Source organism: Mesoplodon bidens (genome assembly GCF_964165515.1).
Source record: "Mesoplodon bidens genome assembly, chromosome: 8".
Taxonomy (NCBI): domain Eukaryota; kingdom Metazoa; phylum Chordata; class Mammalia; order Artiodactyla; family Ziphiidae; genus Mesoplodon; species Mesoplodon bidens.
Window position 1 is genome coordinate 32,336,812 of NC_138165.1, and position 17,093 is coordinate 32,353,904.

At 34.2% G+C, this 17,093-nt stretch overlaps 1 protein-coding gene across 4 annotated transcripts in view; it reads left to right on the forward strand.

The window, feature by feature from the left end:
• The window catches only part of SCN9A (sodium voltage-gated channel alpha subunit 9), a gene marked incomplete at both ends in the record, with an annotated part of 83,867 nt that extends 69,996 nt beyond the window's left edge, over window positions 1–13,871 (forward strand). For all 4 annotated transcript variants that reach the window (XM_081243007.1, XM_081243004.1, XM_081243005.1 and 1 more), the window contains 6 exons: window positions 163–444; window positions 1,232–1,285; window positions 2,196–2,337; window positions 7,988–8,085; window positions 9,458–9,728; window positions 12,679–13,871. In XM_081243007.1, coding sequence (XP_081099133.1) covers window positions 163–444; window positions 1,232–1,285; window positions 2,196–2,337; window positions 7,988–8,085; window positions 9,458–9,728; window positions 12,679–13,871 — 2,040 coding nt within the window. The remainder of the gene's footprint in view (window positions 1–162; window positions 445–1,231; window positions 1,286–2,195; window positions 2,338–7,987; window positions 8,086–9,457; window positions 9,729–12,678) is intronic.
• Between the last annotated feature and the right edge of the window lie 3,222 nt (window positions 13,872–17,093).

Consider the following 17,093-nt stretch of genomic DNA (forward strand, 5'->3'; position numbering starts at 1 on the left):
AGCACACAGTAGGCATTCAATAAGTACGTGTTGGTTGGTTGATTTATGTCTTAAACATGTAAGGGTGGCTTTTCTAACTTCTTTAATTCTGTATTGTGTTTCATTAATGTTGCCCATTTAACATTCATACTAATCCTAATTATTCTTTCTTTTGAATGCTAGGTGGTCGTGAATGCACTCATAGGTGCAATCCCTTCCATCATGAATGTGCTACTTGTGTGTCTTATATTCTGGCTAATATTTAGCATCATGGGAGTAAATTTGTTTGCTGGCAAGTTCTATCAGTGTGTTAACACCACAGATGGGTCACCGTTTCCTACAAGTGAAGTTGAAAATCGTTCTGAGTGTTTTGCACTTATGAATGTTAGTCAAAATGTGCGATGGAAGAACCTGAAAGTGAACTTTGATAATGTTGGACTTGGTTACCTGTCTCTGCTTCAAGTTGTAAGTGAGCCCTTTTATGAATGCTTGACATTTTGGTGCACACTGGATGGAGAAGCTGTCATTATTTATATAATTATTAACTAAAAATTAAAGATAAAATACTTTGTGACTTTAAAAATAGAGTTGGTCTTTTTAGAACATGTGCCTATACACATGAAAACAGAACATGGGTTCTGTTGCATTTTAGAGTTATTAATCCACCTTTTTGGAGTCACCTGACCCCCTGTATTGTGCCATCTGAATACTGCGTCCAAAAACGAATAGTCATGTTTTGGACTGCACTTTTACACTACAGGGAAATGAGAAGGACTTCCCACTGGTATGGAGAATCCTTAAGATATGGAAAAAAATTGTTTCCTTTGGTATTCATAAAATTCTCCTTCCCACTCTGGAAAAAATTAAAGTTCATGTACAAAACTCACAGGCAGTTGTGACAACCTGGCAATAATTAACTAGGAGTCAGATTTAGGATGTGACTTTGTGATGTGTCCCTCCCCTTTTTTCCCTTGACACAGCATCTTACGTTAAATTGGTATTTTGAAATACAGTGGGCTCTCCTTATCCGTGGGTTCGCATCTGCCTAATGCAAGGGACTTGAGCATGGGCAGATTTTGGTATCTTCAGGGGGACCCTGGAACCAATCCCCTGCAGATACCGAGGGACGACTGTATAGTAAAACTCACTAATTTAGTGTTACTTAATAAATGCTGTAACATTAAACACACTAAACTCACTTGTGACTATTTTAAAGTATGAGGTTCAGATTCTATAAATTTTATATTTACAGGCAACATTTAAAGGATGGATGGCTATTATGTATGCAGCAGTTGATTCTGTTAACGTAAGTATTGGTAAACATAACACTAAACTCTACAATTTTGAAAAGTTCCTTAGTTTAGTTAGGCTGTTTTCAAACAGCAGCTCCAAGGAGCCCTTGTTATGTGCACACACACTGAAGAACACCCACCTGGTAGCCTAGTGGTTACCTGTGCAGCATTTGGAAACAGAGCTTGGCTTAAATTCTGGCTCTACCATATCAGACAAGCTTGCATATGACTTTGATCAAATTACTTTATATCTCTGAGCCTGTTTATTGATCTATGAAAAGAAAATAATTCACCACCTACCTCATGGGATTGTTCTGAGTGAAGATCCAACTAGAAAGTGTTAAGTAGAGTGCTTAGCACAGCCTGGCAATAATAAGTGCTCAGTAAATATTTGTTTATCAAAATAAAAAGGAAATAACATATTTTATTCATAGTTTTTATTGCTTTTATATTTTAAAGTTCCTTGAAAGAGTTTTTGCGAAATTAGTCACACACTAAGAAAGTTTGAAGACTGCTGACTATTTCGTATTGTCACAAAAGCCACAGAAGACATTGTTGTAATCAAATGGAAAAAAATTTATATAAGTGTGATATCATCTCTTTTACTATTTTTTTCTGGAAATAAAAATTATGCATTAGGTCCTTCACTTACTAAATTGTCCTACAATCTGAGAATAAGTACTACAGTGGATAAGCCCTTTGTAGTAATTTGAAGATTATATTCATAGTAAGCATGTAATAAATATTTATTTAGTGTTGAATAAATTTTTAAGAATGATTATGTTGAACCTTGACAACGCTATGGCTTCTGAAAAACCACGTTTACCTAGGATAGCACTGTTTGAATTACCTTGTCAAACCATGTGAAAAAGAAAATGATGAATTTTATTGTCAACATACTGCTAACTTTTGTTAATTTTATAGGTAGACAGACAGCCCATATATGAATACAGCCTCTACATGTATATTTATTTTGTCATCTTCATCATCTTTGGGTCATTCTTCACCTTGAACTTGTTCATTGGAGTCATCATAGATAACTTCAACCAACAGAAAAAGAAGATAAGTATTTCAAGTTTTTGTCATTGCACTGAAAGAAATTAACAATTATTTTCCCAAAATACAATGTGAAATTTAATTTGATGTCAGTTAGTAATTAGTTCATTAGAATTTCATTAATTTTCCAAGTAATTGGTTACTATACAATGATGGATATGCTTAATCTCATTAATCTCTGCACAGGAAATAATCATCTCCTAAGTCATAATTATTTTTAAGAAATACATCAACTATTCAGTTTTATTTTCCAATGTTCCCTGTAGTGGATTGATTAAGAAAATTCAACGAACTAATTATTTACTCAAAACATGTTTCATAAGTAGTTACTGTATTCTGTTCTGAGCCACTGTTCTGTGTGGTATGTATTGGGCTGGTACTTAAAGAGAACAACAGAAGCTACTTTCCTGAGCTCAAGGAGTTTATTATAGTAGAAGAAATGACACAGGTAATTAAAGTTAAGACTTGCAAGTCAGACACAATGAGATTTTTGTTTCATTAATGTTCACATCAACTGTATCAGTCTTAGGGCTGCCATAGCAAAGTACCACACACTGGGTGGTTTCGAACATCAGAAGCTGATTCTTTCACAGTTCTGGAAGCTAGAAGTCCAAAATCAAAGTGTTGGTAGGGCCATGCTTTCCTCAGAGTCTCTAGAGGAGGATCCTTCTTTGCATCTTCCAACTTCTGGTAGCTCAAGTATCCCTTGGCTTATGGCAGCATAACTTCAGTCTCAGCCTCTGTGGTCACATGACGTTCTCTCTCTTTCTGTCTCTCTCCTCTCCTTATAGGGGCACCAATCATATTGGATTAAGGGCTCACCCTACTCCAGTATGACCTTATTTTAATTACATCTTCAATGACACTATTTCCAAATAAGGTCTTTCTGAGGTATGAGGGGTTAGGACTTCAACATATCTCCTTTTTTTTTTTTTTGGCGGGGTGGGGAGGGGGGTTAGACACAGTTTAATCCTTAACATCAACCATGAGAGGAATTATTATTATAGACTTTGTCTGATAAATGAGGAAAGGCACAGAGATTTTGAGTGACTTACCCACGATTATGCACCTGGTTAGGTGTTAGGGTTTTAATAGTAGTTGATCCCATGTACCTTGTACATTGCATAGGCCCTTTCCTATGCTGTACCCTCAAATACTATAATATGACATAGTGATATGTGCAATAAGAAAATTAACAACAAAAAATGTAAATGGGTAGTCAAAGGACAGCCAGATACAGCTATAGAACGTTTTATGATATATGTGACAATTGATCAGGCTTTGGAAGATGGATCAAAAGACACAAAGCAAGTGGCAAGGGCTTCCCTGGTGGCACAGTGGTTGAGAGTCCACCTGCCGATGCAGGGGACACGGGTTCGTGCCCCGGTCCGGGAAGATCCCACATGCCGTGGAGCGGCTGGGCCCATGAGCCATGGCCACTGAGCCTGCGCATCTAGAGCCTGTGCTCCGCAACGGGAGAGGCCACAACAGTGAGAGGCCCGTGTACCACACACACACAAAAAAAAAAAAAAAAAAGCAAATGGCAGGCAGAAGGATAAGTAAGCCACATGAAGGGTCAGAGAAGTGTGTGAGCACATGCACCATGCTGGCAAAGGAGGTGCAGTGCAGGAGAAATACCAGTCCATCCACTTTGGATGGAATTTTGAGAAGAGAAATAGAAAAGATGAGGTCTTTATTTGCTTGAGAGCAGATCTGAAAAGTCATGTTAGAGATTTTTCAGTAGGATCTGATGTGTCATTGAGGTATTTTGAGTACGGAAGAAAGTATAAGCAAGACATAGACATCTGTTAAGATTTGATGACATGTCTGATCGTGTGTAAAGTACTTTACACAGTAATCTTCGTCACATTTTATAAGTCTACAGAGCACAGTATCCCCACTTCACCTTTCAGAGGGGTTGTGTGACTTGCACATGGTCTGATAGCTAAGAAGTAGCTTCATCATGCATCTAACTCCAGGGTCTCTTTTCCCAGAGATTATGAAGACTCAGCTTTAATTAAAAATTTAACCTAACAATGATGCAGAGAATGACTGGGGAGAGACCAAAGACTAGGTCAGACCCTGCTTTACCTGCCACCTAGACCACACTTAATTCTCCACATTAGTCATTTGCAGCAATAGAGAATAGGGGATTCATTCAGTTAAGAGATTTTAGGGGGTAGGGTCTACAGTGTTGTTTGTGATTTGCAGGAGAAAAAAATGTCTAAGAAGTCTCAGTTTTCTCAAAGTTAACAGAGTTACTGTGGCTGTAGCACCACCCACAGGAAAAGAGACCTTTGAAGGGTGAGTGCTGGAATACCAGGAGGAAGTGATTTCAGGTACTGGATTAGCATCTAAGAAAAGACAGGTGTACATGCAGTGAAATGTCATCAGTGGCCGTAATTGACTATTCTCAGGTGAAAGAAAATGTAGTAAATATTAAATGTTATTTATGCTTATATTTCCAAATACAGGTGTTTATTTTTCAAAGAATTTTTAAAATTCATGTTCCATTCTTACATTTTATATCTGTCAGTCAAACTTAGCTAGCATTATCATATATTCATGCCTTTAGGCAGAGGATCTTGAATAATTAATAATTAATTTTGAAAATAATTTCACAAATTATACCCTAATTTCCAATTTATTTTTCCTACTTTAGTCATTATATATGTGTATATGTGATATATAAGCACATACATATGGTTCTCCAGCATTCCCTATATAGAATAAATTATAGGTGTACCTAGAAAGAGCAGTATGACATGACAGGACAGCCACAGCCCTAATTGCTTTGATCCCCTTGCTCTTGAATGTTATTCTTACAACAAGAATTGCCACTGCAGGAAGATGAGTTGGGTAGACATCATTACCAGTAACGTCAGGCAAAAGTTACTAATTTCAAAGCAGTGACAGCTACGGTTATCCCCTACCATTCTTCCAGTGTTTCACTTGCATTCTAAGCTGCTTTTTATCTTCTGACCCTTTCTGAATGGTTTAGGGTTTCTTTCCAACCTACTAAGAGAATGAAAGAAGACAGGACCAACATGTCAATTAATAATCTACTACAGAGGAGGTCTCCTGCTAGAGGCCTCTATATGAATTCATCTAATCCATAGAACAAACAAATGAAAGTAGTATCTTTATACAAGTGTATAAACCGAGGCCTAGAGAAGATAAACAACTTGTTTCAAATCAAGTAGTAGGTCATTGGTGGTCAGGATCCAAAGTTCTGTTTGACTACAAAGCCTATTTTTTCCCACAGTGCAATGTTGCCTCTTAATGCTTTTTAACTTCAACACTTTGGTCTCAGTTTAGGACCCTACCAAATTCCCATACCACTTCCTAATCACCAGCCCCACTTTACTAGTTTGCCAGCTCTCCATCATTCTTATACACACTGTTTTCATCTTTAACAAATCCATGTGATAATTGGGTTTTAATAGTTCATCAGAAAATATACTTCTGAAAATTAGAACATAAGTTATTAATGAGTTCAAGTTATAAAAGGGAAATATATGCAGTGTATTTACACAAATGACTAGTACAGACCTGGGTACATATGAGTAAATTCTAAGTAACATCAACCCTTTTCAGTAACTATAACTGTTTGGAAGGTTAATAACAACAACAGAAGTTATAAATAATTACTGAATGTTTGAAATACAGTATCTTAGTTGATCCTCACAACAAACCAATGGGGTAGTTACTCTTGTAATGATGAGATGATATAACCTTAAAGAGATTAAAAAACTTGCCCAAGGGCAACAGAGATGGGGATTGAACAAAGATGGTCTTACACCAGAACTGGGATCTTCTTAACTACTATATAATACAGCCTTGACAGAGTGCAAAGACCAGCCTGACTTACAGAATGTCTGCCACCTAGCTTTTAACGGGATGCATTTTACAAGGTCTGTATAAGCTACAGTTAAATAAAATCACAACACAAGTTTCTCTACTGGAGCATTTTGTAATCTCCTCTTAGCTTCATCCCATCCTTCATTATGTTGACAACCAGGGTATCATCAAGGGAAGACAAAACCTGCTACTTTGGTTTTTACCTCTAATTCAGAGTTATCTTCCCAGTGTTTTCCTAGCTTCTTGTAAGTTCTTGACCTGCTGTGATATTCAACCCTCATCACTGAGGAATAAAGGGTCTGGGCTTCTCTTAACATTGGCATGAAAGTTCTCTCTCACGCATCAATAGATCAGATGAATGCCAAAATTGCACAAAGACTGCCTATCAATTAGAGGAGATGTAAATTAAAACACGTAAGACAGAAAGGGAAGCCTGGTTATCGTTAGGTATTTGATAAGAAAATGCAGTCCAGGAAAACCAGCGGGAAACCATGAACAGATCACCTTAGCTTCAGGACCCTACAAGTTAAGTAAGGATTTCAGAACTGTAAATTCCCCAAAATAAATTCCTAATTACATGGATTGTACTAATTTATGCCATAACTAAAAAGTTTATATTGTGGACCGATGAGGAATATGCGGGAATCTGTATAAATTATAGATAATTTTAAGAAATTAACAGAGTTTAAAAGAATAGGCAAAGTTTCTAGGCCTCCTTTGTGAGATTTAGACTTATACAGTGTAGAAAGGAACAAAAACTTTATTTAGATGTTAGTTTATTTACTGTTGAATCTTAAATGTTGTATATTCAACTAGAAAATCCGTCAAGTCAGAAACTCTGGATTATTGGTAATTTTCTCAACATCTAAAACTCTATTACATGTAATGTTTACACCCAATAAAGTGCTTATGTTGAAATTCCTTGTTTGGAATTAAAGAGGTAACTAAAGAGTTTTTTTAATAAATAAATAAATTTATTATATGTATACCAAATATATGTGTGTGTGTGTGTGTGTATATACAGTATTTATGGATATGTGCTATACATGTATATAGTATATTCATTTATTCTGCTAAGGGAATATGATATATTAAAATGAATGCAAGTGAATATAAAAATAATACTACTTTAGCTACCACTTTTGGCCCCTACTCCCTACTCTTTATGAGTCAGTATGGCTAATAAGTAAACGTTAGCCAAATTATCATTCACTATTGATATATTTGTTATTTAGCAATGAAATGCCTGGTGAGACAAGTAACAGATAAAATGAGATAGCAGGTTAGGCTACTAAAAGATAATTGAGCCAATCATTATTGCATGTAATCCATATATTTTATGTATTATGCATACTGCATTATGTACGGAAAGTCATGTGCCTACACGTAGGTAATCCTTTAAGACAGGTTTGATTTATAGCTACCTTGCACATAATAAAAGACATTTCATTTCTTTAAATTGAAGTGTAATTGATATATAACAGTATATTTGTTCCAGGTATACAACATAATGATTTGATACTTGCATACATTGTGAAATGATTACCATAAAAGTCTAGTTACCGTCTGTCACCATCTGTCACCAAAACTACAGAACGCTTCACAGATTTGCATGTCATCCTAGATCAGGAGCCATGCTAATCTCTGTATGGTTCCAATTTTAATATATGTGCTACTGAAGCGAGAAAACATTTCATTTCTATATGAATACATTTTTAACCTGAATAATGATCTGAAGGAAGATCTAGACAATGATTCTGGTTTTAACTAGATTTATTTTTTATTTCTTTACCTTGGAGGTCAGGATATCTTTATGACAGAAGAACAGAAGAAATATTATAATGCAATGAAAAAGCTGGGATCCAAGAAACCACAAAAGCCAATACCTCGTCCGGGGGTAAAAAAAAAAAAAATTATATTTAGCATGTAAATTTTTAAATTATTTTCAATTCATCTTTAATATATAATTATTTCTTAAACATGAATGCATGTATTTTAATATTTTGAAGAAAAATTCTTATAAAACTGAACATATGTATTTTGAACACTATAACAGCTCGTAATATGCCTTCATATAATTTCTTTTTCTATAAAAATGAAAAATAATTATATATGCTTTTATCTCTACCTTAGCTATACAACTTACTATTAGTACAAATGGCCTGTAGAGAATCAAAATAAAATGTACTTTTGATTGAAATTTGATTTTCTTGATGGCTTTATGATGGCTGTCTATCAGTCAGGTGAAACTAACCTTGTAGATCTTTGATATTACAACAAATAGCCAGAGAAGCAGTTGGACTGATCATGAATCTAAACTTTATCATACCATAGGGTTAAAGACCAGAATAGGCTCAGATGTAAATAGTGAGTCTTAGCAGTTAAAGAATAGTTTGTATTCCTCTAACAACTAAAATAATTTTAAATGCATTACATGTTTTTCAATTTCTATTCAACATAACACACCTTACCAAAAGTCATGGCTGCAGACAGAGCGTCCTAAAGATGGGAATCCACTTAGTACCAGCTGGCTACATGAGGATTACTCAGCAGTTTTTAAATGGACACATGGCCAGGTTTCACCCAGACCCTACTGAATCATAATGTATGAATTTAAAGCTCTGGTATTTAATTTTTTCAGTACACTACTTGACTTTGAATACAGTACCTTAAAACTTGCCTATGCAACTAATAACGTGATTTTGAAATTGGGTTTCCTGGAAAGCATAATACTATCAGTGAGACTGACAAGAAAGGTGATGTGTTAAGTATGGGTATGTTTGGAAATGTATATTCTATACATGGAAGAGATAGGAAAATATAGATCTGATATTATAGCAGTAATATCAGTACAAGACAGTGCCAACACATTAGTCAAAATAACGTGACAAAGTAGAAATTTAGAGATGTCATTTTATTACCTTGAAATACTCTAGGTCGTAGAGCTGAAGTTTTCTTAGTAAAACTTACCTTGTGATCCTGGCAACTCCTATATAACATACTAGGGGTGGATATGCTTAAAAGCAAATGTTAGTTTACAAGGCTCGCTGAAGACTTGGTATACTGAAAGTCAACAGCAACAAAATGTTTTCATGTACTCTAAGATTTAATAATATTTCTTGTACAAAGCAAGAACCTATGACCAGGGATAATTTATGCAAGTTTTGAAGACTGATACCTTAAAAAAAATTTTTTTTACTAATTAATGATTTATGGATACTACTTGTAAAATTTACTGTACATTTCCTATTATTTTTGTTTCTTTGCAGAACAAATTCCAAGGATGTATATTTGACCTAGTAACAAACCAAGCTTTTGATATCGCCATCATGGTTCTTATCTGCCTCAACATGGTAACCATGATGGTAGAAAAAGAGGGACAAAGTGCATACATGACTGAAGTTTTATATTGGATCAATGTGGTTTTTGTTATCCTTTTCACTGGAGAATGTGTGCTGAAACTGGTCTCCCTCAGATGCTACTACTTCACTGTAGGATGGAACATTTTTGATTTTGTGGTTGTGATTCTCTCCATTGTAGGTAAGAGCATTTATTAATCAGATTTCCATTTTGAATCAAACTAAACATCATACATACTCAGAGAAGTTTCTGAATTCTTGAATGTAAACTTACTTTTGAGTAAGTTAGTAACACTGAAAGAGTGAAGGAACCTTAAAAACAAAACTAAAAAAAACAAATACCTCTGTGTCAGAATTCCTAGGTTCACACAACAAGCCTCAAAGCCACACGTATTCTGTTTGTTGGAAGCACATAAAACTCCTTGATATTTGATTTCCAAGATTGCCCTTCACAAAGGTAGCAACTGGGTCTATAGGTAGGTATGTCTTAGAAGACCAATGTAGAATCTGAAATCACTTCCAGTTTTTACACATATGAGAACTATCCTTTGATTAATGATAATATAACTAGCCAGAATATTGGTGACTCTTTGTGAAAATTATTCCTGAACTCAAAGTGAAAAGTTAAGGTCTGAAGAAATGCCAGCTTCATTTCTTATGGCTTCATACTTGTCAAGTTTGTAATCATTTCTCAACCACCCCAGTCATATCTGTGAATCACAGTATTTGATTTTATACTTCCTCTCATTTCATTACCATAGCTGTTTTTTCTATCCTCTTGTTTTTTTTATTATTTGTACATGCCTTGCCCAGTAGTTTAGGATTGCACTTATTTTCATAATTATGAATTTTAGACAGAGATTGTAGAGATTATTTAATACAAACTCAATTTAGAGATGCTGAAACAGGCAGGACAAGAAAGGTTAAAAGTCACATAACCTAAAACTGCCATATTGAGTAGTATAAGTTAGAATAGGGATTCAAAATCAATTTTTGCAAAAGGAGTATTATTACCAGAGGTGACATTAAAGTTAATATATAAAAAAATGAATTAAAATTTTGGTAGGAATCACATACAACAAGCAAAATGGTGGAAGCATTCCAGTTAACTTAGGAAGAAGAAAAGAGTGTCCCTCTATCACCTCTACTTGTAACAGTGTTGGCTGATACAATTAGATAAGAAAACAGAGAGGTACATATATTTGAACAATGGAGCAAATTTTCCTTTTCAGATCTTATTATGGCACTCTAAAAATGCAAGAGAATCAACTGAAAAATATGGATTCAATTAGAATTCAGAAGGTGCAAATTTTAAATTGTACATGCCAATGTTAGTAATTGTTTTATATGTGAAGCAAAAAATTAGAAAATATGCCTAAAGAAAAATTTTATTCTCAATTCCAATAAATATAAAGTAAAATACCTAGTAACAACTTTAACAAGAAATGTATAAGGCTTCTATGAGGAAAACTAACAGAAACAAAAGAAGGTTTAAAATAATTGAAAGGTTTTTCTTGTACTTGGATAAGAAGGGTCTCCCTGTAATCATGACCATTTTTTTAATAGACTAATCTATAATTCCAGTGTTATCCCAATGAGAATATGAGCGTCTTTTTTGTGTAGTGGGGATAATAAATTGGTGATATAAATCTAATGATTCTAAAATTCACCTGGAAGAAAAATTAGAGTAATGAAGGGTGACTTACATTGCTAGATATTAAGATTATTATTACATTGCTGAAGTAAAGTTTACTAAAAAGCTTAATGGATTCAAATGAATAATCCAAAATTAAACATCAATATATAGAGAATTACTAAATTACTCAGTTAAAAGATCTCATGGATCAAGATTTATTAATTGATGTGTAAAAATTAATGTATTAAAAAAATGGATTCTAGTAGAAATAGATTTATAACTATGAGCTTGAATAGTCCTTTCTATTCATGACAAACTTGACTCCATGAAGAAAAAATAATAGATATGACTAAATAAAAATCAAAATATTCTATGGAGGAAAACTCACTACCACCACCAAATTAAAAAAAAAAAAAGTTGAAAGACAAATTAAAAACAGGACTATTGTTAATGTAACATTTAAGGCCAACAAAGGATTAGCACTTGTAATAGAAAAATAGTCCTCATAAATCAGTAAGAAAATAGTAAATCTCCCAATAGAAAAATGGGCAAAGGACTGGACTAGGCCAAAAAGGGAAAGTTGAAAATAGTCAACAAGCATACAAAATGTCCAATAAATAATAAAAAAAATTTTGGATTATTTTTTCCCAAAAGAAATGCAAATAAACTACAATAATGAGATGTTTTAAACATCACAAGGTTTTTTGGGGTAAAATTATAAAGAAAAATGATAACACTGGTGAGCATGTGGAGTGTGAGCACTTTCATAGACTATCATTAGGAATGTTAATTTGTACAAACTTTCTGGAGATAGTTTTGCAATATATAACAAAATTTTAAATATACTGTTTGACCTACCTTCTTTTATTATCAAAATATGCCCATGCAACTAAAAGAGAATATACCTGCTTGGATATTTGTCTCAGCCAGAACAATTGGAAACAACATAAAATTCTTCAATATATGGTTATTTGGACAGAACATGATACAACTATAAGGAATTATTCTGTTGTCATTTATATGAAAATATGTCCATAACATATGATGAAGTAGCTAAAACAGATGACATAAAAAAGCTCCTATATCATGATTACATTTGTAAATGTTTGTGTGCTTGCATAGAAAAATGGAGTGATCCTCAACAAAATATTAACAGTAGTAAATGGTTGGTTGATATTTCAGGTGATTTATATTTTCTTTTTAGCATTTTACTGTGTAGCTTTATTTTTTCTACCCTTACAATTAAAAAAATTGTTGTGGAGGAAAAAAATAAGATCTGCAAACTTAGTAAGGGAGAGAAAATTTCACAATAGTAATTCTAACCATTTTCCTGTGGGATTGCTTGATCCTTGGGTTGTTATGAAATTGCTTTCAATGTAAAATGACAATCCTGAAATCATAAGAGGTAAGATGGCACATAAAACTATTTAGAGTCATGATTTTCTGTAGCATGGATATTTAAGTATTTTCTTTGTATTCCTTCCCTCTTCACCAGGTATGTTTCTAGCAGATTTGATAGAAAGGTATTTTGTGTCCCCTACCCTGTTTCGAGTGATCCGTCTTGCCAGGATTGGCCGAATCCTACGTCTGATCAAAGGGGCCAAGGGGATCCGCACGCTGCTCTTTGCTTTGATGATGTCCCTGCCTGCGTTGTTTAACATCGGCCTCCTGCTCTTCCTGGTCATGTTCATCTACGCCATCTTTGGAATGTCCAACTTCGCCTATGTTAAAAAGGAAGCTGGAATTAATGACATGTTCAACTTTGAGACCTTTGGCAACAGCATGATCTGCCTGTTCCAGATTACCACCTCTGCTGGCTGGGATGGATTGCTAGCACCTATTCTCAACAGTGCACCACCTGATTGTGACCCCAGAAAAGTTCATCCTGGAAGCTCAGTTGAAGGAGACTGTGGGAACCCATCTGTGGGGATCTTCTATTTTGTCAGTTACATCATCATATCATTTCTGGTTGTGGTGAACATGTACATCGCTGTCATTCTGGAGAACTTCAGTGTTGCCACTGAAGAAAGTACTGAGCCGCTGAGTGAGGATGACTTTGAGATGTTCTATGAGGTTTGGGAGAAGTTTGATCCCGATGCCACCCAATTTATAGAATATAGCAAACTCTCTGATTTTGCAGCTGCCCTGGATCCTCCTCTTCTCGTAGCAAAACCAAACAAAGTCCAGCTCATTGCCATGGATCTGCCCATGGTCAGTGGGGACCGGATCCATTGTCTCGACATCTTATTTGCTTTTACAAAGCGTGTTTTGGGTGAAAGTGGAGAGATGGACTCTCTTCGTTCACAGATGGAAGAAAGGTTCATGTCTGCAAATCCTTCTAAAGTGTCCTATGAACCCATCACAACTACACTAAAACGAAAACAGGAAGATGTGTCTGCTACTGTCATTCAGCGTGCTTACAGACGTTATCGCTTACGGCAAAATGTCAAAAACATATCAAGTATATACATAAAAGACGGTGACAGAGATGATGATTTGCCCAATAAAGAAGATATGGTTTTTGATAATGTTAATGAGAACTCAAGTCCAGAAAAAACAAATGGAACTCCATCCACCATCTCTCCACCTTCATATGATAGTGTAACAAAACCAGACAAAGAGAAATATGAAAAAGACAAAACAGAAAAGGAAGACAAAGGAAAAGATGGCAAGGAAGGCAAAAAATAGAGCTTCACTTTTGATATATTGTTTACAGCCTGTGAAGGTGATATATTTGTGTTAATAAGACTCTTTTAAGGAGGTCTATGCCAAAATTCTTTTTATCAAAATAGTCTCAAAGTCAGTGCAGTCGCTAGCTCTGATTCTCTAACATAGGTGAGCAGCATTAGCAGTGGCTATTTTTGCATTGGTAAATGAATCTATAAGAATTCTTAAGAGTAACTGTACAGGGATTATTGATTACAGCAAACAAAGGTGATTTAATTTATTTACTTTTAATAAATCAGAAGACCATGTAGAAAATGTTCACATCTGCCTTGTCATCTTTTCACAGGATTGTAAACATTCATGTTTTCCATGCAAATACACACACGTGCGCACATGCGTGCAAATATCTATCATTTGGATATCTACAAAAGTATTTTCCCTTGGCTTTGCCATGAAGTGCCCTGATAGAAGGAATGAATACTAGTAATGAATGTTTAGTTAAAACATCTTGTTATTATTAGGGGGCAAGACTCTTTTATCCATCTACAGTGGTCCTTCTATATTTTGAGGTGCTTAAATTTATTCATATTGCATCAAAACCAATTTATATGTGCCTATTGAATGCCGTGGGATTAAAAACATGTAGGCTAGTCAGTTCAACAAATGCTTTTTATCCATCTTGATTCATATACCAACTAGGATAAGAGTTACCTTTAGAGTATTGTGCTCCATAAACTGCCTTTTTCTATATCCTTCTTTGTTCATACAATAACTGTAGAACATGAAAAGAATATTTTAAGTACGTATCACATTCCTTGAAAGAAAAAAATGAAGGTAATTGAGAAAAGAAGCAACTGAAGAAAGTTGTATTCACTTTTATGTACACAATGTAACACTGGACTGTGCTGCCCCAAAATACCAATAATGACCCAACTCTTAGTCATTTTTGTCACAGTTTTCTGCTTTCTGATTCAGTATTGTTGAGTCATTCTTTAGCACTAAGCAAAGGTGATATTTCTCTTCCGTGGAGTGCTTCCAGATATGCAGATAGATATTTGATACCATGGAACATGTTTGAGCAGATAATGACTTGGGCACAGTATTAACTGTGTCTCCTGCATACCATCTTAAGTGTGTATGGCAAGCTTTCAAGTCATAATACATGGCATACTTTCAACACAGACTTGTGTGTGAAAAGGATGAAATAGCATTCATCCTCTTGAACTTTTATGCTTTCATCTACAAAATGAGAAAGATGTCACTTTCTCCATAAAATTCTATGACTATGAGGAATATTATGTATCAATCAATAACATATCCTGAGCTTATAGTTTACCAAGCACACATTCATTTTGCTTTAGCTGTTGTCCTTCTACCAAGGATTATGAATCTAGTTTTTTAAAAATCCTTGTTAATAGTGGCTTGAAAAGAAACAGCCATGATGTATTTTTTATGAGTTTATTCCAGGAATTTGAGATCTTTCTTCTATCGAGTTATTCATGCACACACAAAAATCGAGTTACATAAGTAGAAAGAATTTTATTTAGAAGATTTTGTGGGAGTTTTCAAAGCAAATATATACAACAATATTTCATTCATTTGCTTTCTTAAATTAAAAAAACATAAATATATTTCTATATTAAGTACTTAAAGCAATTTTTTTGTTGTTCTGGCTAGTTAAAAATAAGGGAGATTTAAGCATACCTATAGAGATGAAGGAGTATAGGTAGAGAATGAGAGGCAGAGAGGCAAAGAAACACAGAAATGAGAAAGACAGATAAAAACAAAGAAAGGGACATTTCCACAGGACTTCCTATCTAGAATGTTTTCAGCATCTGTGAAGGAGATTATCACGTCTAGACATTTGTCCTAAGGCACGTATGAAATTAAACCTAGGGCCAAAGATTCTTTACAACTAAGTTCAATCACTCATCTTACATTATTTGAGCCTCTTTTTTATTTAATATATAAGATACCATGCAGTGTTTTCCTAGACTATGTAGAGCATTGCATCACATCCCTGCTAAGTCTGTTAAAAATAGGTTTTGACAATTTAATTAGAGAACCATACAAAATATATTACATTTGTAAGATATTTTAATACATTAAATTAAGAAATTAATATTACCTTAAATTTGAATGCAGTTTATCCTCATCATTTTAAATCCATATAAATATAACTGCACTTTGCATATTTATATAATACAGTGTGAAAAGATGTATAGTGGGTAGGTTTATGTGTGATTTACTACTAATGTTTTTACATTGCCTGATTTTTATGTGAAGAAAATATTGGCAACTGGTTCCTCAACACAATTTCTTCTTAGCGTTTCAAAAAAAGAAAAACTTACAAAGTCACACTTCTATTTCATGCTGAACCTATTTCGTGCTGAACTATAATTTTTTTAAAATATAACATGCTTAGGTTTTGTATATGTATGTTTTCCCAGGAATGTCTAGTTGTGACTTTTTATCAATTACTAATAATATTTGGAACCAAGAGCTCATTTAATACAGTACAAGCTTGAAGGAAAATTAGACTTCTCGTTTCATGTAGATTACTGTTTGGTACTGATTATAAGGTACCACCCTCAGAAAGCACTGTCATGCTAATATTTAAGTCACACAATCATTGAACTCATTTAACCTAATGATATAGAATGGCAGTTACACTGTAAAATTTAAATTGGAATAAAACTGAAGTGAACAGATCTGAACACAAATCCATTCATACAATTTGAGTAAAAGTGGGAGAATCTCACTTTACCTTTTTGACTGTTACATAGTTTGCAAAAGATATAAGTGATTTGTGAGCTGTTTCTAAATGCTGATTGTTGAAAACCTCAACCCAAAATGTTCAGCATGATTTTATAGAATTTTAATAGCTTTGTTAAAAAGAGTTAAGATAAAATGCATATGTAAATAAAGCAGTTCTAAATAGCAATTTCAGAGAAATGTTAGTGGGAGTGATGAAAAAGGGCCAGCTAAATTAGAATGCCCAAGTAACTGGCTTGGGTTTAGGACCTATGTATAGAGGCCATCAATTTCTGTTAATATCTGAGGTTTATTATGTTATATTCTTGAGGAAAATAATCAAGAACTGCTTCATAAAATTCAGTGAATAGCCATGAATATAATAATGCGGTTTACATAGAATTCTTTACAAATTTCATATATCTATGAATGCTCAAAATGTTTGTCATAAATTATATTGTAGTTATACTTGAGACTTACACATTGTAA